This window comes from Mauremys mutica, chromosome 11 (assembly GCF_020497125.1).
Source record: "Mauremys mutica isolate MM-2020 ecotype Southern chromosome 11, ASM2049712v1, whole genome shotgun sequence".
Lineage (NCBI taxonomy): Eukaryota > Metazoa > Chordata > Testudines > Geoemydidae > Mauremys > Mauremys mutica.
Window position 1 is genome coordinate 36,575,790 of NC_059082.1, and position 24,424 is coordinate 36,600,213.

At 45.3% G+C, this 24,424-nt stretch overlaps 1 protein-coding gene across 3 annotated transcripts in view; it reads left to right on the forward strand.

Moving 5' to 3' along the window:
• HMG20A (high mobility group 20A) overlaps nt 1-20,745 on the forward strand; it is an 88,818-nt gene extending 68,073 nt beyond the window's left edge. For all 3 annotated transcript variants that reach the window (XM_044980255.1, XM_044980256.1, XM_044980254.1), the window contains exons 7-11: nt 131-162; nt 9,522-9,597; nt 10,487-10,702; nt 11,314-11,458; nt 17,364-20,745. In XM_044980255.1, the coding sequence (XP_044836190.1) occupies nt 131-162; nt 9,522-9,597; nt 10,487-10,702; nt 11,314-11,450 (461 nt within the window). In that variant the 3' untranslated portion in view covers nt 11,451-11,458; nt 17,364-20,745. The remainder of the gene's footprint in view (nt 1-130; nt 163-9,521; nt 9,598-10,486; nt 10,703-11,313; nt 11,459-17,363) is intronic.
• The last annotated feature ends 3,679 nt before the right edge of the window (nt 20,746-24,424 follow it).

A 24,424-nucleotide genomic window follows, 5' to 3' on the forward strand; every position in this document is an offset into this window, starting at 1 on the left:
GATACTGTGTGCTAAAGCCCTTATAGTATAACTAGACAGATTGTGTAGCTGAGCTTTTGGGTTATACAGCTAACTTTCTCCTTCAGTTCTCTTTCATTCCAAGATCATCTTATTTTTTTGTTTGTTTCAGATGGAACACGACAGACTGCCCACGACCATGAGGTAAATACCTTGCTTTCTTCTACACAGCAGGGGGCAGAACCACAGCTGGTGAAAATTTCCATTGAAGTCAATGGAGTTATGACAGTTTACACCAGCTTAGGGTCTGCTCTAGATGTAGATTTATGCAAATTTCTATACAGTTTTTTGGGGGTTGCGTGCGTAGATGATCCCCATGGCCAAAGAATCAAAAGTGAATAGCAATTCACTGTTTTTGGTGCTTTCTGCTAAATCAGAATCTAGTCCATGCAGATATAAGTTATCTGAAACAAAATGGAAATGGAGTTTAGGGTTTGTTTTTAAAAGGGCTGAGGCCCAGCCTCTACTTTTGTAGGTGTAATTTGCATTGCAAAACATACACCTGTGATTTGGAACCTCAGAACAAATTCTGAGTATACCTCAGAATAATTGTGTCTTTTATGTACTTGAGGTATACGTGTAATTCAACTTCAGGTGCAAAATTGCAGGTGAAAATTTTGGAAGCAGAAATGCTTACAAATGGGAAACTGTTCTTTTGAAAATTTGGCATGTAATGTCTAGGACATCCTTAAGGCCAGCTTGAGACACAGACTGATCATGCACAAATAAGTCACACCTCTAGGTTATTGTTTCAGTACACCAACCACCGTGTGGTTTCTTCCAGGGTAAGGGAGAGGAATGGCCAAGTTGTTGGGAGACCTGTTGTAACACCTCTTAGCCTACCAAATAAGTGAATAGTAATGAAAAATACTGCCTTGCTGTAACAAGACTCTAGATTCCCTGATGTAAAACAGACACTAAACCTTCTGGCTCCTGATTGACAACAAAGTTATCCCTCTTTCTGAAGTGCTGTAATTGTCAATCTTTTAATAGAACAAAACACAACAAGGGCCATTTTACATAGGGTCCCAGGCCAGGTGCTTCCTTCACAGTCATCAAACTGCAGCAAGCAAATAGGAAAAAAACAAGCAGATGAATCATCCCCTTTTTCTATATGGGCAAGAGACTTTCCTGCCAGTGCTCTTCCTCTGTGAGCTCCCAGCCAGCCTCCTTTTCAGGGAAAGTTATCAGTTTCTGTACCCCTTGGTGGGTTTATTGGAAGGATGACTGTGATGGTCACTTGCCAAGCCACTGCAACTTTTTAATTTCTGCTGCTCCTGTCTACTTTGAGGGTAATACATTTCATTTCCTCAGGGAGCAGCTTTGGTTGGATGCTTTCAGCTCAGATGCGTTCTCCCACTGACCCCCAAAGCCAAGTATTCCCTATCAGACAAACCTTTAGAAATAGATGGACTCTTAAGATGTCTAATATGAAGTGCCTAAATCTGCATGCCACGTGGGAGTTGACTTTTTATTAGTAATCCCCACAAAACACTGTAACCTTGTCCCAGTCAGTAATATAGTACTTGTACAAAACTTAGATTACATAAATATTCTGTTTAACAGCAGTGTTCATGTGACAAGTCACTTCAAAAATTCAAACAGGCTTAATTCTTATCCTTCAATTTATGTAATATGATTACTGAAAGATCATCATTATCTAAATGCACTCATGGAGGAGAGTTGCCCTCCTGCACATCCCTGTGGTGTTCTTATGCTCCATCGGAGCAGGGGCTGCTCAAGTGGAGCTAGGAACTCCACTGGGTAGGCACCCTGTTCTGAAAGCCTCCTCTCCTCTTCAGGATTTTCTACCTTTTCATATTTGCAAAACTCTGTACACAAGTTACCTAATAAATCCTCACAACACCTCTCTAAGGGTAGGTCTGCACTTACTGTGGTGTGCAGAGTACAGACACTGCACGCCTAGCTTTCACTAGTATAAATAGCAATGTAGACAGTGAGGCACTGCTTAGGCGAATAGATTACAGACTTGACAGAACCTTAGGGGGTATACCGTACACGCAAGCAGTGCTTCTCACATCTACACTGCTATTTTTAGCAGTGTAGTATTCCTCTGCCTCTCCACTGCCAGAGCCTTCCACTGCAACATGTAGCTATATACCACACAGCCTGCCTTTCACTGCAGTGTGTAGCTATGCATCCCTACACGCCACTGCAAGTGTACACAAGGCCTAATGTAGGTAAGTAGTGTAATTCCCATTTACAAAGGAGGAAACCGGCACAGAAAGGCTAAGTGACTTGTCCAAGATTGCACAGCAAGTCACCATTAGATTTAAGATCTCAGGAGCTCCTGGATCCTTGTCCTATTCTCCTTCCTCTAATCACCATTGCTTACTGTTGTGGTAGTTCTATGACCATCAGAGAGGATCTGCTAAATTATGTCTTGCAAAAATTTGGGAGCACATCTGGGTCAAGGAAGCTTTTCCTCAGTGGTAATAGTTCAGCTACCATAGACAATGTTGATATCACTTTAGCATTTAAACACAGTGCATGTGCATAGCAATGACCTTCAAAATGTATAGCAAAGGACAAAAAAATGAAGTAAATTTGAATTAATCATAATTAAGTATATAGATTACTCTTCACATAAATCCCATATTCATGAATTTTTATGTGGAATATTATACATGATGAACAATGACTGCTGTGAACTTTATTCTTGGTTTAAAATAACTGAGATTTTGTGTTTATATTCTCAATATTTCACACTAATCAAAAGTGACCTTACTAACCTCAAATATACAAGACTTTCTACAGTGGTGTTATTTTCCCTTCCTTTATCACATTGCACTGTTTGTATGGCCTGTCATGACACTCTTACGTGCTTCTGATTTCTTCTGCCCACAAGTACCTCTCTTCTCGCTATGTTCTCTCTGTATTCTTCTCTTTCCCTGCTCTTCTGCTCCACCTTTTCTGAAATTGTTGGAACCAGAATAGCTCCAGCTTCATGCAGCTGATTAGAAAAACATGCCTCCTTACTGGCAAGGCTTCCATGAAGTGACCAATCCACTCTAAGGAAAGAAGGGCCTGCTTGATGATGTCTATAAGGTAGAGTACAGTGCAGGGCAAATGGCCTGACAGAGTAGTGCAGCACAACAAAAATTGTCTACCCAATAGGGAGTATTCATTATAATGCAGAGCACTTGAGAGGTACGCGTATGACCATAGCAGGGATGATATAATTCAAAAAGACCTCTCTTCTTCCTTCTTTCTCCCCTTCCCCACATACCCCCAATCTTCTATCCCAACTAAGAATTTCAAGTCCAATGTGTCTCTGAAGTTCCTAACACTAACCCCATTTTAACAGCCCAATGAATAATTTTCCAGGGTGACATTCTGGAAATGTCTCCATCTCATTTAAAGACAAAGATAGAAACAATAAATTTTTTGTTTCTCTTTTAATTTATGAGAAATGAGAAAACGACACTCAGCCTGAACAAATTAAGCCTTTTCAATGAAGGGGTAATCAAATCCTTATGATTTTAATCCCCTGAGCAAGCCTCAGAGTGGCTTAAGTGTATCCGAGCCCCCGAGAGGATCCTTTACGTGCTGGGTAATGTACTTGGTAATGGAAGAGTGCTGATGGGTTTTCATTACCAGTCTTCCGTTAAGTAGAATTTCTCTGTTGCCTTTCAGAGACTGAGCAATTTCACCTAATTGCTTTAATATTTTTTATTTTGTACCTGAAGAATCTCTACCCTGGGGCACTATATATAATGTCTGTAATACCCTCTCCTCTGCCCTTCAGTCTATAGGAGCCATTACTGGTCCATGCCAATGCCTCCAGCACACAGCTAGTAGTATCAAGCATGAATTGCCTAGGCTGGTAGAGCAAAAAGCACGTGGAGGGCAAGCTGTATAATTGCCAGCGTTCCTTGGAGTGTGTTATTGCTGAGACTCCGGAGTTCTAGATGAAATTAATTTGTGGTTGTCTAGAGGGCATTAAGATCAGATGAGTACATTGCCAGGCTTGTTGCTTTATATGACTCCTCATTTTCTGAATACACATCCTGAGATTTTTTTTTTGTCTGCAGTAATCTGCACCAGAATTTGGGTAGATAATGGGTGTGATAAAGAAAGCCATTGTGACATTTTTGCATCTCTTCAGCTCCTCAGAAAATCAGAACTGTTTTTTTTTTCTTTTGCTCTCAGTCTTGAGTACAAGCCCACTTGGTGTGTAGCATGTGCTCTCTTGTTGAATCTAGGGCTTCCCAGCTGCAATTTTACCACGTTATGAAACTCAGCTTTACTTTTTAAAAAAAGAAAGTAAAAACTAAATAAACTGACTCTGACAGTTTACTCAGGTAAACACTTGGAAGGTTTTTGAAGTTCCATCTAGCCAGGTCTATCTTGGCTGACTGCCAAATGGCACTTGCTTCACCCCAGTCTAGCCCCTTTATGAGCCAGACACCAATATGAAACACTAAACTTAGCTGCCAGAATTCCCTGATAGGCTGTTAACCACTTAGCTTTTCTGCTGGGTACCAAATCATGTTTGACATTTCATTTAAAGCCCAAGGTGTTCAAATATAAAAGACCATAGCGGTGGCAGAAGCAGGAGAGAGGCATTTTATCTCAGGCTTTAAATATGGTTTTGAAGGAATGATTTCTTGGTGCATTTTACCAGCCAAGATGGTTTAGAGGTTTGAGAACCTTCTGCTTTCAGTAGCAATTTCTCTAAGGCTTATCTTTGTTCCTATATTAAGCAGCAGTTTGATTATAGTTACCCCAATTTATCAAACAAGAAAGCTTTGTGTCTTTGACATCATAAGTATATACTTTGAAAACAAACATTTATTCTTATTACTTTTGACTTGTAGAAATTATGACTGAGGCATCACTAAAAATATGGACTTTAAACTACTTTTTAGAAATCCCTAAAGAAAAAACTGCCTTCATAATAACTCATCAGGGTTACATTTTGTCTGTCTGTCTTGGCCTTTTTCTGTAAAAATAATAATAATAAAAAAATTAAAAAAAATCTTCCAATTATATTGCACCTTTTATCTTTGATTTTAAAATGGTTTGCATACTTAATAGACACATAAACCATAAATTGGGATCGCTTCATTTACCACTGAAATGTAGTCCTCTCTTGGGTAGGCTGTGACAGCTGTTTAACTGTACAGAACAACACCACTGCACCACATTTCCAGAAAGATAGTGAAGACTACCTTCTGCAAAAAAAACTGCAAGGGAATTTTAGAACGTAATTATCTGTGTTTAATTTGACCAGAGTACCAGGTGCTGATATCACTACACTTGTGAAAACTACTAAATGTTTTATCCCAGGTGGTCATGTTCCTTGTTTTAATTCTAATTTTGAAAGATGACAGTCTCATTTGTTGTGTTATACAACATCGCACACTAGAGCTGAGTGAGTAATGGATTTTTTTTTTTTGGTTCGTTGGCAATTCCAAAAATTTGTTTTGGGTTGAACCAAACCCCAAATTTGTTGAAATATTTGATGAATCGAAAACTCAAAAATTTCAAGTGGGATCAAAATGAAACGCGTTTGTTTTGACCTGAAGAGGAGAAGGAGAAAGCAGCCTCCCTATAATCTTTAGCTCAGTGGGCAGGGCACCTACCTGGGATGTGGTTAGGGAATTCACAAGTGATATGAGAGGGCTGTGGGTTCAATTCCCCCATCTGCCTGATGTGGGGAACAGATTTGAACTGTTCATTGTTATTATGAATGACTATGAATTGCCACTGTGTATGACAATGAATAGTCATTGGGACAGGGACAGAAAGCGCCTGGTACTTCGAGCACTCACCTGGGATGTGGGAGGGCCACGTTAAAGTCCTGGCTTCAGTGACTATTTATTTAAAAACAGTGGGAGAGTTTCATCAGGAAATGCTGAGAAAGATCCATCCTAGAATATCCCATAGCCAAGAGGAGAGGGCACTCTTCTGCAATGGGAGAAACCGAAGTTCAAATTCCTTCTCTACACCAGGCAGAGGGGGAATTGAACTCAGCCCTCTCACATCACTAGCAAATGCCCTAACTCAGGGGTCTCAAACACACGGCCCGCGGGGCTATTTCCTGTGGGCCGTCAAGCAGCCTGCGCCCCCCTGGCCTACCTCCAGGCCAGGGGTGGGCAAACTACAGCAGATTGCCCCCCTCGAGCCCTGAGCCACTCCCTGAAGCTGCTGGCATCACGTCCCTGTGGCCGGGGGGGTGGGGGGGGCGGGGAAGCAGAGGGCTCCGTGTTTTGCCCTGGTTCCAGGCACCGCTCCCTCCCCCCAGCTCCCATTGGCTGGGAACAGGGAACTGTGGCCAATGGGAGCTTCGCGGGAGGTACCTGGAGGAGCAGCAAGCAGGGTGCAGAGCCCTGTGTCCCTCCTCCCCCAGGGGCTGCAGGGACATGGTTTCAGCTGCTTGCCAGGGCAGGCAGCCTGCCCTGGCCCCTGTGCGCGCCGCTGCCCCCCCGGAGCCGCTCCAGGTAAGCAGCTTCAGGCTCTGGCCCAGAGCCCTCCTGCTGCCTCCCACACCCCTTCTGCACCCTAACTCCCTGCCCTGAACCTCCTGCTGCACCCTGCACCCCAGCTTCCTGCCCTGAGCCCCCTGCCTGAACCCCAACCCCCTGCTGCATCCCATACCCCTCCTGCACCCCAACTCCCTGCCCTGAGCCCCCTCCTGCACTCTGACCCCCTGCTGCACCTCACACCCCAACTCCCTGCCCTGAGCCCCCTGCCTGAACCCTAGCCTTCTGCCACACCCCACACTCCCTCCTACACCCCAACTCCCTGCCGCACCCTGCACACCTCCTTCACTCCCTGTCCTGAGCCCCCGCCACACCCCTTCTGCACCATCTGGAGGCAGGGAGGAGGCAGAGCTGGGGTGGGGACTTTGGGGGAAGGGGTTGGAATGGAGGCAGGGAAGGGGTGGGAAGAGCCAGGGCAGGGGCGGGGCCTCATGAAAGGGGTGGAGTGGGGGCAGGGCCGGGGGCAGCAAGGGTGGGGTGTCAGTGATGCGGCCCTCGGGCCAATGAACTAGTCCTCATGTGGCCCTCGTGGTCATTTGAGTGTGAGACCCCTGCCCTAACCACTAGACTAAAGGTTAAAAAAGTGTCTTTTGCCACTGCCACCTCCTCTCCCTTTTCCTGTTTTGTGATTCTAGTCCTCCTCTGCTTTTGTCACAATGATGGTAATTGAAATGAAAAATTTTGGGTTGCTTCAAAATCAAACGTTTCGTTTTGACATTTCTGAACCATTTCATTTTCCCCTGGGAGTCTGGCTGGTGAGTCTTGCCCACATGCTCAGGGTTAACTGATTGTCATATTTGGGGTCGGGAAGGAATTTTCCTCCAGGGCAGATTGGCAGAGGCCCTGGAGGTTTTTCGCCTTCCTCTGCAGCATGGGGCACGGGTCACTTGCTGGAAGATTCTCTGCACCTTGAGGTCTTTAAACCACAATTTGAGGGCTTCAATAACTCAGACATAGGTTAGGGGTTTGTTACAGGAGTGGCTGGGTGAGATTCTGTGGCCTGCGTTGTGCAGGAGGTCAGACTGGATGATCATAATGGTCCCTTCTGATCTTAAAGTCTATGAGTTCATTTGAAACTATTTGGTGAACTTGACACAGATTCACAAAGTGTTTTGAGTCAACTGAAACTGCATTTTTTGGTGAATAAACTGTTCACCAAAAAATTTGCCTAGCTTTACCACACACATTATCAGCAATTAATAAATAATAATGACACCTCGATCAGCACAGTCCCTGCTGGACCCAAGTTGAGGAATTGGTTCAGAACTATTCAGTATTATAGTTTCTGTTCTCTTTTCATTTCCCTCCACATCCCACTAGAAAAACACCTAATCTGGGGATATAATAACTAGAAGTTTGAAATCTGTACAAACACTAGCTAGTCTGTTGCCACATCCTTTATATACTCATACCCAATCTCCCAAGGCACAGTCATGTCATTACTACACACAATTAAGTAATAGGTGAGGATGCAGTTACATACCATCATTCTGTCTAGCAGAAAAAGCAGCCCTTGGACCACAAAAGATGACCTTCAGCAAATATTGTTGCAAATAGTATTCAGCTTAGTGTTGTCTCCCACTTGCCTTCTCTACTCACAGACTTAGGATCTCTCGATGCTTCTATTCTGTGCACAGGTAGGACAGTAAAACTTACTGAGTCCTAATATTGAAACTGTCAGTATACAGCACTTCAGAGGTCAAGATTTTGTATGTTTTGTTTTGCTGCTCACCTGCCAACAGTGTGTTGTTAAGAGAGTTAGGGGCAACATCCAACATACACGCTTATAACCCCTAATGTACACCTGATTGACAACATTGTGCGTTTGAGGTGGTGGGATGTGAATTATCCCCCAGGTCATGATTCCTGCAGCCGTCCTGATGGCTCCTGTGCCCATAATCTGGGAGAAAACAATCAACGCCCTATACAGTTGTGGATTTACGAACCTTACCCTTGCAAAGCTTGGCTTTGCAGCATGCAAAGGGTAGAAACCTGAATGACTGAAGTAATTCCCACAATGATGGAGCTCTGCATGAGTTCCACTGTAATCAGGAACCTGGAAGAGTGCAAGGGAGCAGACGTTTGTTTTTTAAAAAGCACACACAAACACCCTTCCCTTTTCCTCTCTCTCTTCCCCCAGAAAATGAAAAACAAACCACCTCATCCTTGCTAGTCATAAGCAATTTGACAATTTGCACAAATTCTATACCATTGTGTCTGTCTATTTTCACCCATGATAAAAAACTGTCTGAATAATAGTCTGCTTGGCAAAGATATGGCTCATTTAAAGTATTGTGTAGCTCCTGTCTTTATTTCTGAGGCAGAATATGTCATCTCTGCACCTTCTGCAATTCCTAACAGACAGAAACAAGGAACTGTGAGACCCACTGCAAGGTTCTCCCTTTTCTTTTCTTATCCAGTGAGAGAACAGGGAAAGGAGCTATCTTGGCACTGATGGTCAAAAACAGAGCTGTGAAACTTACTATAACCATCATCTACTTTATCTGCCATCTTGTCTTACTGTAGAGGCTTGTTCTGAAGTATGGTAATTTGGAGAGGTGGATGAATTCATGAGAATAGCTATGAAAGTGTAATAGATTGTTGGGATCAGGCAGAGAATAATAGATTATTAGGGTTGGAAGGGATCTCAAGAGATCATCTAGTCCAACCCCCTACTGAAGTCTTGTGTAATGTGCAGTTTCATTAAGGCAAAAAAGTTAAGTGGCAGGTTATATGAAATATCTGAACCATTGAGATCTACATTTGTTAAACACTCACTTCCCTTGTACCTCTCAAATGCCTTGTGGCTTTCTAGGAATGGGAGTCCCTGTCATCTCCAGTTCAGTGCTTGATTTGCCCAATAGCTTCTTTAGAGAAAGGGGCTTGCTGGAATCATCTCCATCCTTCTTCTCATTTTCTTGATAGATCTGTCACTTCTTTTATTAGCAGTTGAGAATTAGTAGTATTTAACTGTGTGTCACTTTCTATCTGCAGAAAGAAGCAGACACGAAGGAGAGGTCTGTTTTTGATATCCCAATCTTCACAGAAGAGTTCCTGAATCATAGCAAAGGTGAATTAAACTCATGCAGTGTTTTCGCCATCCCTGCCACAGAAAGTGCTTTACGTAAAGAGTGAAGTCAGATGGCTCAGTGCGTTAGTAAGGTTACAGTATCTCTTAGGAGTATAATGGATGAGCAGATAGGTACTCCGGGCCTACCCTCTTCCAACAGGATTCTCTGTGGAGAATGGTGCTGGTGTACAAGCTGTAGGCGAGCTCATATAGATGCTATTTTCCCAGTCTTTCCAACTGCAGTTGCTCTGTTAGAATGAGGAAATATTTGAAATAGTTGAGCAGATAATGTGCGCTAGTTAGCAGAAGTTAGATAAGAGAAAGTCTCTTTGGGCCAACTAGTCCATGACCCCAGCCAAAATTGTTCTACAATATATTCTCCATTGCTGTAGGGTTTGATTTCATATTCATAGATTCATATGTCTCAAGTGATGGGGTTTCTGCCAGTTCCCTTGGGAGATTATTCCATACTCTAATAAATTTCAACTTCAGGCACCTAAAATGTACACCCTGCTAATACTTGTAGTCAGTTGCTGGTCTCTAGCCCCCTTGTCACTGTATTGCTGATCTATAGTGTGCTGAAAGTATTCATAGTAGTTCTTTCAATCTTCCTTCCTCAATCAATCCCTGTAGTCATTTTTGTTCCTCTGCTCTGAACTCACTCTAATTTGTCAGTATCTCTGGTATTAAATTGAATTCAGAATTAACTTCAGAATTCTAGGCATTATCAACTCGCTGTTCTGTGGTGTGATGCTTCTTCATATGTAGCCCAAAATAGTACTGGTTTTTTATTCATCCTCAGTTGAGTGGCGATCCATGAACATTCTGCTTCACCACCACAGGACTACTTTCTACAGTTATTTCATACCTTTTTGGGGTGTGTTCACAGCACGGGAAGCAGAGCTGCGCCAGCTGCGTAAATCCAACATGGAGTTTGAGGAGAGGAATGCTGCCCTACAGAAGCACGTGGAGAGTATGCGCACTGCTGTGGAGAAGTTGGAGGTGGATGTGATCCAGGAGCGCAGCCGGAACACAGTGCTGCAGCAGCATCTAGAGACCTTACGGCAAGCACTCACCAGCAGCTTTGCCGGAGTCCCACTACCAGGTAATCCCCATTTCTTTATGGGGCTTCTCTACCACTGCTTAAGTCCAACTTCTGTTAGTTGTATGTCACTGGTTCCTGTGAATTTACTTTCCGTGGCCTGGTTTACTAATTCTAGGCTGCAGGTCTGTTTTTAAAGCTTTCCTGTGCTGCAAGTTGGAGCCTGACAATGGATACAGGATGAGGGCTAGAGTTAAAGGTACTGTCTCCCAGTTTTGTAACTTTTTAATACAATTACTCTCTGTATTGGGGGTTCTCTTCTCTTTTTTGTGGGGAGAGGCTTTTAGTCCCAGAGGGTCTTTTACAGGTGCAGACAAAGGGAACAATACTGCTGTGTACCCTTGCCATATGATCCCTTTGGCCCTGATCCTCTCAGTTATTTTGGCTCCTAAATTCCACTGAAATCAATGGAAGTTAGGCACCTAAATACCTTTGAGGATCTGGGCTTTTGTTGCTAAAGATTTATGCTTTATTTCAGTTACATTTTTTTGGGGTCTAACTGTGCAATATGTTTTTGCCTTGACGCAAACCCTCCTTAGAATGGTAATGTTTGATACTGCTGTAGTTATCTAAATATTCTGTTGGTTTTTTTTCTTGCACTATATTTACTGTAGGCAGTGGGGAGACCCCCACAATGGACACCATTGACTCGTACATGAACAGACTGCACAGTATTATTCTGGCTAACCCACAAGAGAATGAGAATCTCATAGCCACAGTCCGAGAGGTTGTAAACCGGCTTGATCGCTAGTGACTTGGGTAAGCACCCCCTTGCTCAGACTGATTTGCTTACCAGCACCTACACCACATCCATTGCATCAAGCCTGGAAATAAATGAGGGGAAATTTTTAAAGGCACAGAGACCAGTGAGATGCTCAACCATTTTCAGTGGAAGTTGGGTGTTCTTACTCCCATTTATGGCTTTGAAAATCTCCTCCCTGATTTCTAAGGGAGACTTAAGTGCTTGGTATGTCGCAGGATTGTTCAACATCTTGGTTGATGTATCAGATGAATAATAAGACTGCCAAAGTCTGGAGTAGAACAGAGAAGGAGGAACATTCCTTTGCATGCATGACGTACTGACAAGAAGATTTCTCTGTCGAGCATGATGAATCTGAAGAATTCTGCAGTGAGTGTTTCCTAGTTTGGGTAGTCATTGAGAAATCCTGGTATCACCAAAGGGTTGTTCACCAGCTAATCCCAATTCCTAAAGTTAAAACAGCTTCCCATTTTGCTATGGACACTTAGCAAGTCTGTAGCACACAGAAATTGTCAAATTGGTTATGTGTTGTATTCTTTTGGACCTGCAGGTATACAGATAAATTAAGCAAGATATAACTGGGTCAGGCCACACATAGCATTTGCTGAGGTTTAATGATCCGATACATCTTTATGATATGCTTATAGTATTTCAGAGATCACGATTCTGCAGATTTTGCTTTGCTGCTCACCATCTAGAAAAGCCTTAATAAAAGACTTGATGCATAGCAAGCAAACAAAACAACCCAACTTTTGCACTATAAGACACCTCCCCATGCTGTATACATATTAGCGTATTTTGTGGGGTGACAATAGGATTATAATGTTGCAATTTCGATCTGAATATCCTGGGCTTGAATCTTTTACCTGCTTTTGTTGCTGTAAGCACACTGGCCTGGATTTTTTTGGAATATGTACCGTACATTCCAGCATATTCTGCACTATAAATGGCATGCATAAATGCAGCTAAAATTCTGACTTAATGTGTTATGAGATGGGGTCCATCTGCAAATATAAAGGCAGGAGTCTTCATCCTTCCTGGTCATGACCTTTTGTGATATTGCACAGTGCAATTAATTATATGTTCCACATTACAGAGTGGCTTAAGCTAAAAGATCATTGTCCTTCCAGTGGGTAGCCAGATGGAACGGACTGTAGTTCTGAGAGATGACTGAGCTCCCAGCAGAGTAAAGAAGTGGCATTACTGCTGCTATTTATGAAAGGGAACAGCTTGTGGATCTAGGTCTGGGATTTTCAGTTGCTCATCTGCCTTCTAATTTTCACACAGTGTTTCCAGTTAGCACTCTTGTTGGCTCAACAAAAAAAGGAGAATTGGGGATTGGAGGGGGATGGGAGAACTTGAGACAAAATGAAATAACTGGCAAAGTGGTCTCCCATCAGTCAGGTGTTGGAAGGGCACCCCAGTCCTTGAGACAGATGTTTTCCTCTTTAAAACACCATAACCTATCTCAAGGTTACTCAAATCTAGGCAGTTTCTGCTGTATGGTTTGGGTCCCAGTTGTCATGGGAAGCCTCAGAGGATTCTTATTTTCTAGGAGTCACTGACATTTTCTGTGGTTTCAACATGTAAATATTTTGTTCTTGGAAAAACTGGATTCAGCTTTGAGCAGTTTGGAAAAAATGTTTTTGCTCCAGAATTCCTCCTTCCCAATTATGGTTAAAAAAACAACCCATCCCTAGAAAAACAGTAGATAAGGCAATTAAAAAAATGTAATTAATAGTGGCCTGGCTTCATTATACAAACATGTACAGACAACTGAGCCTGATGTTCCAAACTCTCATGGTGCAATTAATTATCCTGACATGCACTTGGCATTGTCACATCCAGTGACAGGAGCTTGTGAAGGAAGTTGGAGGTGGGGGATGGGTGTTTGTGTAAGTGGGCTCACACTTAAGAGAAGATAGGACTTGTAAACAAAAGCAAGAACCTTAAAATAGGAGAAGGTGAGAGAACTTAGTAAGAGTCTACCATTGGTAGATTGTCAGCACCATCTTCCCTTTGTTAGTCTAATATACAGTATAAGTATTTTCTCAAAAGAATGTGTATCAGCCAACTAGATGGCTTGGTGCTCAGATGCACATTTAAAAATAAAAGTGATGATCAGAAACCTATTTGCTTTTACAATTACATTATTCTTCAAAAATACTGTACTCACAGAGCTAAGCTGATTTCTGATAGCTAAAGTACCTAACAAATGGCTGTATTACACAGCACTGAAGAACACAAACACCAAACAGAATATTAAAATATAGAGGTACACTTTATGTACATAGAAATATCATTATAATGCCCCCTATCCACCCAGTTACCTGTGTTAGCACCCATCTCCTTGCGGCTTTAGATGGACAGGCCTGGGTTCTTCTGGATCCTGCCTTCCACTCAGTAGGGTGTAACTTATTTATTTTCTTCCCATATGAATTTATTTGGAGGTGCCCCCACCCCACCTTGCCCCCACTCCTTCCTGGCAGGATCATCGGGCAGCTTGGGAGGAAAATTCTAACCACAGGGTAACCTCCACTTATTTGCCAGATAGTTGGAGACTCCCAAGAAACACACACACACTATTCAACACAGTAATTATATTAAAAAGGAGATAAGTATAACATAACAGGGTAGAACACCATTCTCAGGGACACTGGTGCCCACACTGATAATACCCATGAATTCCCCCAGTCACGTGACCTGATATAGCAAACGTAAAAATTAGCATCCCATTGGTATGCATACTTTGTAGGGACCCTTGGTGAATTGTGACCACAATATTTTCTGTGCAACAGTTAGCAACTTGGCTAACTGGATTCAGTACAGCCCCAAAGACTCCCAAGTGGGATAAGTTGGCATGTCCCTTCACAGGTTTAATAGGCAGCAGGTAATAAAATCCCCAACTCTTACCCACTGGCTTGAGGACACAGGTCAGGGAGTAGGAGGGTCTCCTAAATAATCTCTCTGACTAGCTAACTAAAGGATGGTGCCCTCACAACTCTGCAAATGAAATCCTCAGGTTCAGAGATGGCTCTGGACTCCTCAATTACTGCAGAAGGGCTGATAATTGCTGCTATCAAGTGTCCTCTTCATGCAGGAATCAGGCTGCTTCTGGACCCAGGATTTCCCCTTACCGCAAAGGGGTACAGGGCTCAAGGTGCAGATTACAAAACTATACTAAAAATCTAAACTTTTTAGTCTCCTACCCTAGTGCTCAGATGCATTCTCAGCTGGTGTGAGCCCTGGACTAGCAGACAGAGCAGTGGTGGTGCCATGTGGTGACTGATTTTTTCCCTAGGGAGCTAAAGAGCTAACTCAACCTGGCTGGGGGGAATTTTCCCAACAAAACTCTACAAACTGGGAGTCACCTTGGACAGGGAGAGGCCCAAGCTGAGGGATGTTGCTTCCAGGCCCCCAGAGGCCAATTCTTGGCGGAACCCTGCATGCATGCCTGGGACTCACCAGCTCCCCACACAGCCAGTCCTGCCCTTCCCTACTCCAAAATGGCTTTTCTCACCTCTAGGGTTTCCAAGGGATGGCAGCTCACTCCCTGTTGGTAAGGCTAACTCAGCTTCCTGGGCTTTCACTTGTCAATCATTTCACTCTGCCCGCTCCTCCAAGCAGACTGCATGCTATCTTCCCCCAAGCCAACTGGGCCCTGGTATTCTACATAGTTAAGGCCAGTGGTGAGCTGCAGCCGGTTCGCACCGGATCGCGCGAACCGGTTGTTAAATTTAGAAGCCCCCTTTAGAACCGGTTGTTCCTGGAGGGACAACTAGTTCCAAAAGGGCTTTTAAATTTAACTAAAACTCTAGCAGCTCTCTACCCTTCCCCCAGCCCCAGCTCACCTCACTCCGCCTCCTCTTCTGAAGCTCCTCTGGCTTCTCCTCCCCATCCCCAGCTTACCGCCAATCAGCTGTTCACGCAGGAAGCCTGGGAGGGCTGAGAAGAAGCAGCGCTTCCACCAGCTGGGGCCGGGGGCGGGGGTGCCAGCGGGAGTAGGGCTCCAGGCGGCGCGCCGCTCGGCAAGGTCCTGGCGAGACTCTGGGGTCGGGCGGCGCGGCTCCTGCCCCCAGGGTCCAGGTGCGACCTCGGACGGGCAGCGCAGTTCCTGCCAGGCCACCGCGTCCAGCCGCCGGGGCCGGGCGGGCGGCGCAGTTCCTGCCGCCGGGTCCAGGCGGGCGGCGTGGTTCTTGACGCCGGGTCCAGCCCCCAGGTCCGGGCGGGCGACGCGGTTCCTGCCGCCGGGTCCGGGCCCCGGGTCCGGGCGGGCGGCGCGGTTCCTGCCGCCGGGTCCGGGCCCCGGGTCGGGGCGGGCGGCGCAGCGCGGCTCCTGCCCTGGCGTCCGGGTCCGGCCGGGCGGCGCGGCTCAGCTCCTGCCTCGGCGTCCGGGTCCAGCCGGGCGGCGCGGCTCGGCTCCTGCCCCGGCGTCCGGGTCCGGGTCCAGCCGGGCGGCGCGGCTCGGCTCCTGCCCCGGCGTCCGGGTCAGGATCCAGCCGGGCGGCGCGGCTCGGCTCGGCTCCTGCCCCGGCGTCCGGGTCAGGGTCAGGGTTGGATGGTGTGGCAAGGGGAAGTCAGGGGACAGGGAAGGGGGGTGGATAGGGCATGGGTGGGGGGGGGTGTCAAGGAACATGGGGGTTTTGGATGGTACAGGAGTCTGGGGGGGCATGACCCCTCATGGGGTGAGGAGAGGGAACCGGTTGTTAATATTTTGGCAGCTCATCACTGGTTAAGGCCTTACAAATTCACGGTCCGTTTTGGTCAATTTTACGGTCATAGGATTTTAAAAATCATAAATTTCATTATTTCAGATTATTTAAATCTCAAATTTCAGTGTTGTAACTGTAGGGTTCCTGACCCAAAAGGGGGTTGTAGAGGGGTCACAAGGCTATTGTAGGGCAGTTGCGGTATTGCCACCCTTACTTCTGGGCTGCTGCTGGCGGCGATGCTGCCTTCAGAGCTGGGCAGCCAAAGAATGGCAGCTGCTGGCTGGGAGCCCAGCTCTGAAGGCAGCACCGCAGAAGTAAGGATGGCATAGTATGGTATGGCCACCCTTACTTCTGCGCTGCTGCCTTCAGAGTTAGGCCCTCGGCCAGCAACCGCTGCTCTCCAGCCACCCAGCACTGAAGGCAGTGCAGAAGTAAGGATGGCAATACCACGGCCAGCCTCTACAATACCCTTCTGACACCCCACCACCCCCATGGTCCCCTTTTGGGTTGAGGCCCCCAGTTTGAGAAACGCTAGTCTTCCCCATGAAATTGCTACAGTATAGGGTAAAAGTACACAAAAGATCAGATTTCATCGGCCGTGACGCTTTGTTCATGACCATGAATTTGTGGGGCCCTATACATAGTGGCTCTCCTCTCTCCCTCTTGGTTGCCTAGCTGACTCTGAGTCTGCCTTGGCTCCCCTTTCCTCCCAGGGACAGTGTGCCGTGAGTTACAGGCACATTGAACCCCAGGAGCCTAGGGAGTTACATTGCATGATTATTATTTATTACAGTAGTGCTTAGGGACCAACCAAGAATGGGGCCCCTTAGTGTGGGCATTGTACAGACACAGAGCAGTAGACAGTCCATGCCCCAAAGATACGTACTTATATGGGGGAAATAGCTTATTTGAAAATAAGTGTTTGGGCTGAAACACCGATTCAAAGGTGATTTTCAGAGGTAACTCTGAGCTGACTCCCTGATAACTCTTATAAAGGATCATATTCTGGTTTCTCAACGGAAAGTTGTCCAAGCAACTTGATAAGCTTCTTTCTCTGTAGGCTTTCCAGCTATCTAGTGTACTTTAATATGGTCCCTTCAAATTAACCCTCCAAAAATCTCTTCACAAAGTCCTGTTTATTTTGGCAGACTGGTCTAAACTTCTAACATTTATGTTTCTGTTTCATCTGCAGGTCTCCTGGCCCAGGGGTGTCTTACAAAAGTGATTCAGCCAGTGAGGAATGAAAAGCCATGGTGGAAACAGACTGGAGGTGGGAGGCAGGACTTCAGGATCTGTCCTGGTCCCTGCCTAAGCAGCTTGCCAATGGGGCAAACTGTTTAATGAATTAAAAGCTCCTATGAAGCCACAGGCACCAGCCACTAAACATTTGAACTATCCTCCATGTAAAGCTTTCAGAGCATGTGACTACCGTACAATCATCAGTTTTCCATCATTTCAGCTGGGTGGGGGAATACCCACACACTCTGTGGACTGGACAACAATGGCGGTGAATCTGCTTCCAGTCAGTGTATTGGAGGCAGCCTTCGTGTTGTGGTAATAGAGCTTTGAAATGTTATGTTGCTTTGTATCTCTTCATCCTTTCTGTGGGGTTTCCTTCTCCCTTTCCAGTTCTCCTTTTGTCCTTTTCTTGTTAGTTGATGTTTGCTGCACTGTATAGCAACACCTGTATTCTTTGCTATGATAGACACAGCCTTCCTTACTACCCCGCCTGTCGTGTCTTCAGTGCAAGCTTCTCTTTTTTGTGCTAGGCTGCATCTCGTACAACGAGGTTCCTTCCTGCTGGTATTGGCTGTGGCTGGCACTTCATGACTGAGCGGCCCCGAAGGAAGGGCTCTCTCTTTCCCCCCTCCCAGCTACTCTTTCCAAGCATCTCTGCTGCACATATACGGTGTCCTGCTTCTCAGCAAGATTCCACTGTTCCTATCTATTGAAAATGTCTGGTGCAGCATTTTACTGCTGAAAAGGTCAGCGGTAATCAAGAGAGAAAGAGAGAGGCTGGCTTCTCTCAGCCAGCAGGAAAAGTACAAAACTTTATTTTAGATTAAAATAAAACACGTCACTTTTCTGTCCCCTGATATGTTGCTTTGTCTAATATGATGTGAGTTGCAGCCTGCTTGAGCGAATTATATTATGTTCCAAGTCGTCTCTCCACCACAAAGGGAAACAGGCAGGGGAATTACATTTCCCTCTGCCCATCTGCTGTTGTAGCGCTAAGGAACCATTTTTATAAAAGGAGCCTGCAATGAAGTGCAGCCGCAGAGAGCAGCTTTAACAGAAGTGAGCAAATTGTGGCGCATAGAATTCCGCAGTGCAGCCCAGGGCTACCCTCACCTTTAATACAAAAGTGCATCTTCTGGAGACTACTGCTTCCTGCATGGGATGTTCCAGCTTGATCTGAGTGGCCTTTCACTCATGGCGAGTGTCTTTTTGTGTGCCGAGATCTGTAGTTTCTCTGAATTGCACCTCACCTGCTTGTTGAAGATGAAGACGTCTACTGTCTGCACCGTCTTATGCAAATTATTTGCAGCCCTTGGGCTCCTGTCAAATTATTAGTTCAGGCTTCAGTTGAAAACTTCTTGAATACCCTTGAGCTTTATTATGATGGTCCAAACATGCTCTCCGTTCTAGCTGCCACCTTCCTACGCCTCCTCCAGAAAATCTTGGGACTTTTCCTATCATGAACTGGGAATGCTTTTATTACCTTGCCATGCTGATGCAAGCAAAAACAGTTTCACGGATCTGCAGTGTTAGCATCTGCCCAATTTTATATTTGAAGATTAAAAAGTAGTTCCTCCTTTTCCACTCTTTAGTGCATGCTGCACAGATTTCACATTTACTTAAAGCCACCTCCAAGTCAAAGCCGTCTGTGACAAGGGCTCCCTCACCCCTTGCCTTGCAGCTGCTACCTTCACTGCAGCCAAACAGCAAGGATTTGCTTGTAAGCTCAAGTCTTCCTTCAGGGAGGGACGCGTTTTTGTATTTTCTCTCATCATTTTTCAAGACTTCACCCACAAGAGCTGCAACTTGGGGCATTGACTTTCTTTTTCCTTAACATAGGCAAGACCTAAGTTCCCTGTAAGCTGTGCAGCCTCACAGCATCCTATTTAGTGCTGCGCGGGCGCTCGGGGTACCCTCCCGAGGACCTGCCGCAGCCAGGGCGGCCCGGGCCCAGGGACAGCCGAATCAGGCTTGGGCACGGCCGGGGCGTCGCAGCTGGGCCCGGACCCTGGGGTGGCCCTCCCCAGGCCCAGAGCCGCTGAGGCCAGGGAAGGGGCACCTATCCTGCAGCCCCAGCTCCAGAGCTGCCGCGGCAGGGAGAGGCGCCTTTCCCCACCCTAGCCCAGGTGCTGCTGCAGGGAGGGAGAGCTGGGGGGAGTCCTCTCTCCCCGCCGTAGCCCAGGAGCACCCTCCTACCCCAAACCTATCATCCTCAGCCCCACCCCAGAGCTCGCACCCCCAGCTAGAGCCCACACACCCTGCACCCAACCCTCTGCCCCAGCCCTGAGCCTCCTCCCATGCGCTGAACCCCTCGGTCTCACCCCCACCACATGAATTTTGTTATGTGCACCAATATGAAAGTGATTCATTCTGCACATGGCTGGGAAAAATTAGAGGGAACACTGTGCAAGACCAGCAGATGTTAGCATGAACTAGTTTTGAATTCTGTTGTGAATAGGTTGTGGGAGAACATCCTGTAGATAAATAGCATCTCAGGAAAAAGCACCTCCGTCTCACACCATTTAGTAATTGTGGCAATTGACTGCTGTATTGAAGTGGGAGTAGCCTAAGTGCAGTCCACAGCCAAAACCTGGGCCCACAGAGTTCTAACAAATCAGTCAGTGGTAACGTTTATCTTTAATACAGAGATATACCCCATGGAGACTCAAGGTCTCAGCATTGTGATGCAAGGGCTTGATCCACTTTGTGTCCATAAGCTGCCCTGTCTTACACAAATCAGATGTAGCCGTCAGCTCCTGGCACATTGCCAACATATCTCTGTGTTGGGCAAAGCCTGCCTGTTCTTGGATGGGAGACTTAAGCAGGTACTTACTGTTAGCTGCATGCTGACCAATCTTTCCCTTTTCCCCAACACAGAGGAAGAGAGATGTGATGACATGGCCCATTTTGAAGCAGCTGGGATGGGGGGGATGGTTTGAGTTCTTGCTCTCCAACAATATTACAGATGATGTTTTGTCTCATTAAGAAGCTTCATATCTGCACTGATTTATCCAATGAAAAGTGAATTTTGCCTTTTCAGTGTTTTTCATGAGTGTCACTGCAGTTTACATTTTTCAGTGTGTTGGCTGACAAAAAAAAAATTAAGTGGGTGGTGAGGGGAGGAGCAGGGTCAGACATTTTCTTTGCTCTGAGAAATGTTAACAAAAACGTATTAAAATGGAGTCCATTGGCTGGATTAATGTGTTTGGAATTGTTGAAATGCCAAGTTTTCTGTACAAGTGTTTTTGCAATTAAACTTTTAGACTTTCTTTGTTTAAGAAGATGATATGCTTGCTTGACATTTGCTTCATTAAAACTGTTCAGCTTTGAATTCATTCTGATTCAATTTTAACTGCATGTTAATGAGAGAAATCTTACCACCATTGCCTTCTTGTCTGAGAGACTTTGTCAACTCCACATTAGTCACCAAAACTCTTGAACGTGTTGCCAATATGGACTGCCTATTTCCCCAGGGGTCATTCGAATGGTGGGTTCACAGTTTGAGGAGTCTGTATTGTAGAAGGCCGTGCTGGGTTGTAATTTGGTTTTATGTGAATGTGAGGCTTGGAGCAGAGTCGGGGAGAATGCTCAGTCTTTATCCTGTCTGTCAGACAATCAGAACTAATGGAAGCTCCCTGTCCTCTGCAGCCCAAGTGTATTAGCTCTGTGAGAAGGCCCTGATGCTGAAAGGAGAGAGGGGTGAATGGCTGCCCTCTTTCAAGTGTAGCTCCCCTTGCATGCACCTGAAGAAAGTAAGAACTGTTGAAAACCCCATGAAGATCATTAAAATTTAATAGTCATACATCATCATTAATAGGGCAAGCCATAGGCAAAGCATGGCCCGTCATCCCCCTGTCACCCAACTGAGTCAACTGAGCAGGTCCTTTCTTTGCTTCTCATCCACCCTCATTTTTCTCCCTTCCTTGGGTTTCTCCCACCAATTTTTTCTCTGTCTCTTTTCTTGGTCATTTACCATCTTGTCTTACCCCAGACCTCTTCAGCATCTTTTCCTTCCCCTTCCAGAATCTTCTATCTGTCTTCCATTCCTGCTCACTGGAAAGCCATCTTTTATCCTCTGTGGCAGAGCTCCGACCTTGACTCCGTGGATCCTGCATTTCCTGGTTGATTTTGCTAGCTTCAGAGGCTCACTGTGACCCTCCACGTAGCCCTTCTCTCTCTAGAGGCAAGGGTCACAGCTTACTGAGCCATTTTCATCATAAGCCAACACGGGAGGTGAGGAGAAGCTATCCTCCCTTGCACAGTCTCTGTTGTGTCCCAGTCTCAGTGATTAATCAAGGAGGGGAGGGGGGAGCCCAGGTCCGCTCTCTACTCAGGTCTCCAGCCCAGGGACCCTAAAATTAGCAGCTATGGTAGCTGACTTTGGAAATAGGACATGTACAATTCCCTGGGTCACTTCCCCACAGCAGCCCCCTACTCAATATCTCCTTCACCGTTACCTCAGGGCCTCCTTCCTTGCACCTGATATGGGTTTGTACTACTTCATTCTTCCAAAAGCACAGCTCCTTCCTATAGCTCCTGGCACCCATGCCTCACTGACTAACTGGGAGGTTTTTAACTAGTTCCAGCCAGCCCTTGATTGGCTTCCGGTGTCCCAATCAATCTAGTTATCTCCACTGCCTTCTAGAAGGATCTTAATTGGCCCTAGGTGTCTTGATTAACCTGCAGCAACTGCCATTTGGTTACCATGGTACCAGGGATTTGTTTAGCCTGGGGCTAACATACCTGTTCCTCACTACTTTCCTATAGCCATCTGGCCTTGCCCCATCACACCTCATGCAGCCCATACCTTGGGAATAGACTCTCATGTGAAGGAGTCTTCTGGCTGGATGAATTTCTCCTGCACTGGAACTCCTTCCAAAACCATGGGGCTTTAGTCAACCATCCATTTAACTTATTCCCATAGTCACACCTGATTATCATGATTGTCCAGTCTGATTACTAGTTTTGTTTATACACAACTAAGTCCTTGGTTCCAGTACTCTTTCAGATATCAGGATATATGCTCATTTGGCTTTGTGTCACACCTTAAATATTTGGCATCACGTGTGCTGTAAGCCTTTAAGGTTCCAAAATGGAGGGGACCCAGGGTATCCTTTATTGAAGGGCATCCACCAACATTTTCCTGTCTAAACACTGGCGAGAACAGGACTGGTGCACACCTGCAAAAGTAACAAACAGCCACAAGAAATGCATCACCAAAGGCAGGGGTCCATTTCCCTTTCAGCCAGTGCTGCTATCCCTGTGTCTGACGTCAGGCAGCAGATGGTGGCCAATCGTGCTTTCTTTAAAACAAACCATGATGCGTTGTAATATTTCCACTGGTTGTTTCTTCCTTTTCTTAATCCCTCTTTGCTGTGCAGCTGCTGGATTGGATCAGTGATTAATAATCCTTTAGGGTAGATGGGGGAGCTTGGGTTCTTTTCGGAGGAAAAGCTCACAGCTCCTTCCTGTTCCGCAGGCAATTTCCTGTCAATAATGTAGATGAGATTTCAAGTGAGGTATTTTTTACACTTTGCATGAGTTCAGCTGTATTCTTTGGAGCCTGGAATACATTCAGTCCAGTTAGAGTTAAAGGTTATCCTTCAACTCTTCTGTAATGATCTGCCACTGACCAGTGGATCATTTTGTCTCTTCCTTCCTCATTGCTGAGAGCATTGAATATTTTGTCTTTTTAATCTTTGGGATTTCCTAGTCAAATTCAGGAACTGCCTTGTTAATTGCAAAAGCTGCAGATTTACTGGGTGCAAGTGGAGTTCACCACCTGGTATATGTAGTCAGGCGTCTGCGTCCACTAATTAGTAAGAGAACTGATGTGGCCTTGGCCAAGTCAGACCTTGAAACCAGTGTCCATGGACTAACACCTGGGCCTGGCCTCTTTTGGTTAATGTAAGCACTGATGAGGTATATGGCTGTGTAAAGATATGAAAATTGGACCCTGGGAGCTATCGGCAAGCGAAGGGCCAAAGCAGAGGGCCAAAGCTTTTAAAATCTGGTGCTATCACTAACCTGTTTGATTGTTATAAACTGGTGTGTGGAGACTAGCACTCCCTCCACTCCATTGCTAGAGAAAATAAAGTATCTGATTTCCTGCACCCAACCTGAGAGTGAGAACTCTGTTTTTCTCCGACAACAGTGAGGGTGTATTTATGTATGTGTGCCAAAGAAGATGTTGGAAGTTTGAATATTTATAGACAAGTAATGGCAAGCAGGTGCAGCTGGGACTTTGCTAAAGCACAGTTTGTAAGGGAAATCAAGAAGAAAAGGTGACTGCAACACAGGAGAATGGGATGTTTATGCAAACATATGGCTTCCTGTCCTTAACTCCTAAGTACTACTCATAGGTGAAAAGAGGCTGAAAATGGTGTTGATGGCTGATTCTTCTGAACTGATCCTAATACAAGTTTGATCTCCATTTCAAGCCTGCACTGACCTGAATGGTCAAATAGTTTTTTTCCATCTCTAGCTTCTGGTTCACTCTGATGCAGGGCCAAACACAGCATGGATTTATCGTATCTGACTTTACTTGTAGCTAGAAGGCAGTGGTCCACCAACTTTATAACTTTAGGTGTGACATTCTCATTATTAGATTTTGCAGATTTTATATGAATCTGTATCCTTGTAAGAAGGTCTCAGTGGTGCAAAAGATCTAGTTTTTAAAATGACTTTTAATAATAAGGCAATAAACTACTCTTTGAAGAAATTCCTGTTTCTTGCTATACAAGGAAAGGATACCTCTGTTTGTGTGGTGTTGTTTATAGGCAAAGCCCTTTACTTTGGTTTTTATTTTGTTTAAAATTTCCCAGGGACTTTATCTGTGTTTATTATAAAAATTTAAAAATGGGTGAAAATTGGTGCAAAAAATTAACTTCTCCATTTTCTGGTCAAATATCGAGGTTAATATGGGGAGATGGGAGGACAGAAAAAAGGAACAAATAGAGAAAAGTAAGAGTAGTAAAACATTTCAGTGCTGTGGTTTACTTCATGAACTGTACA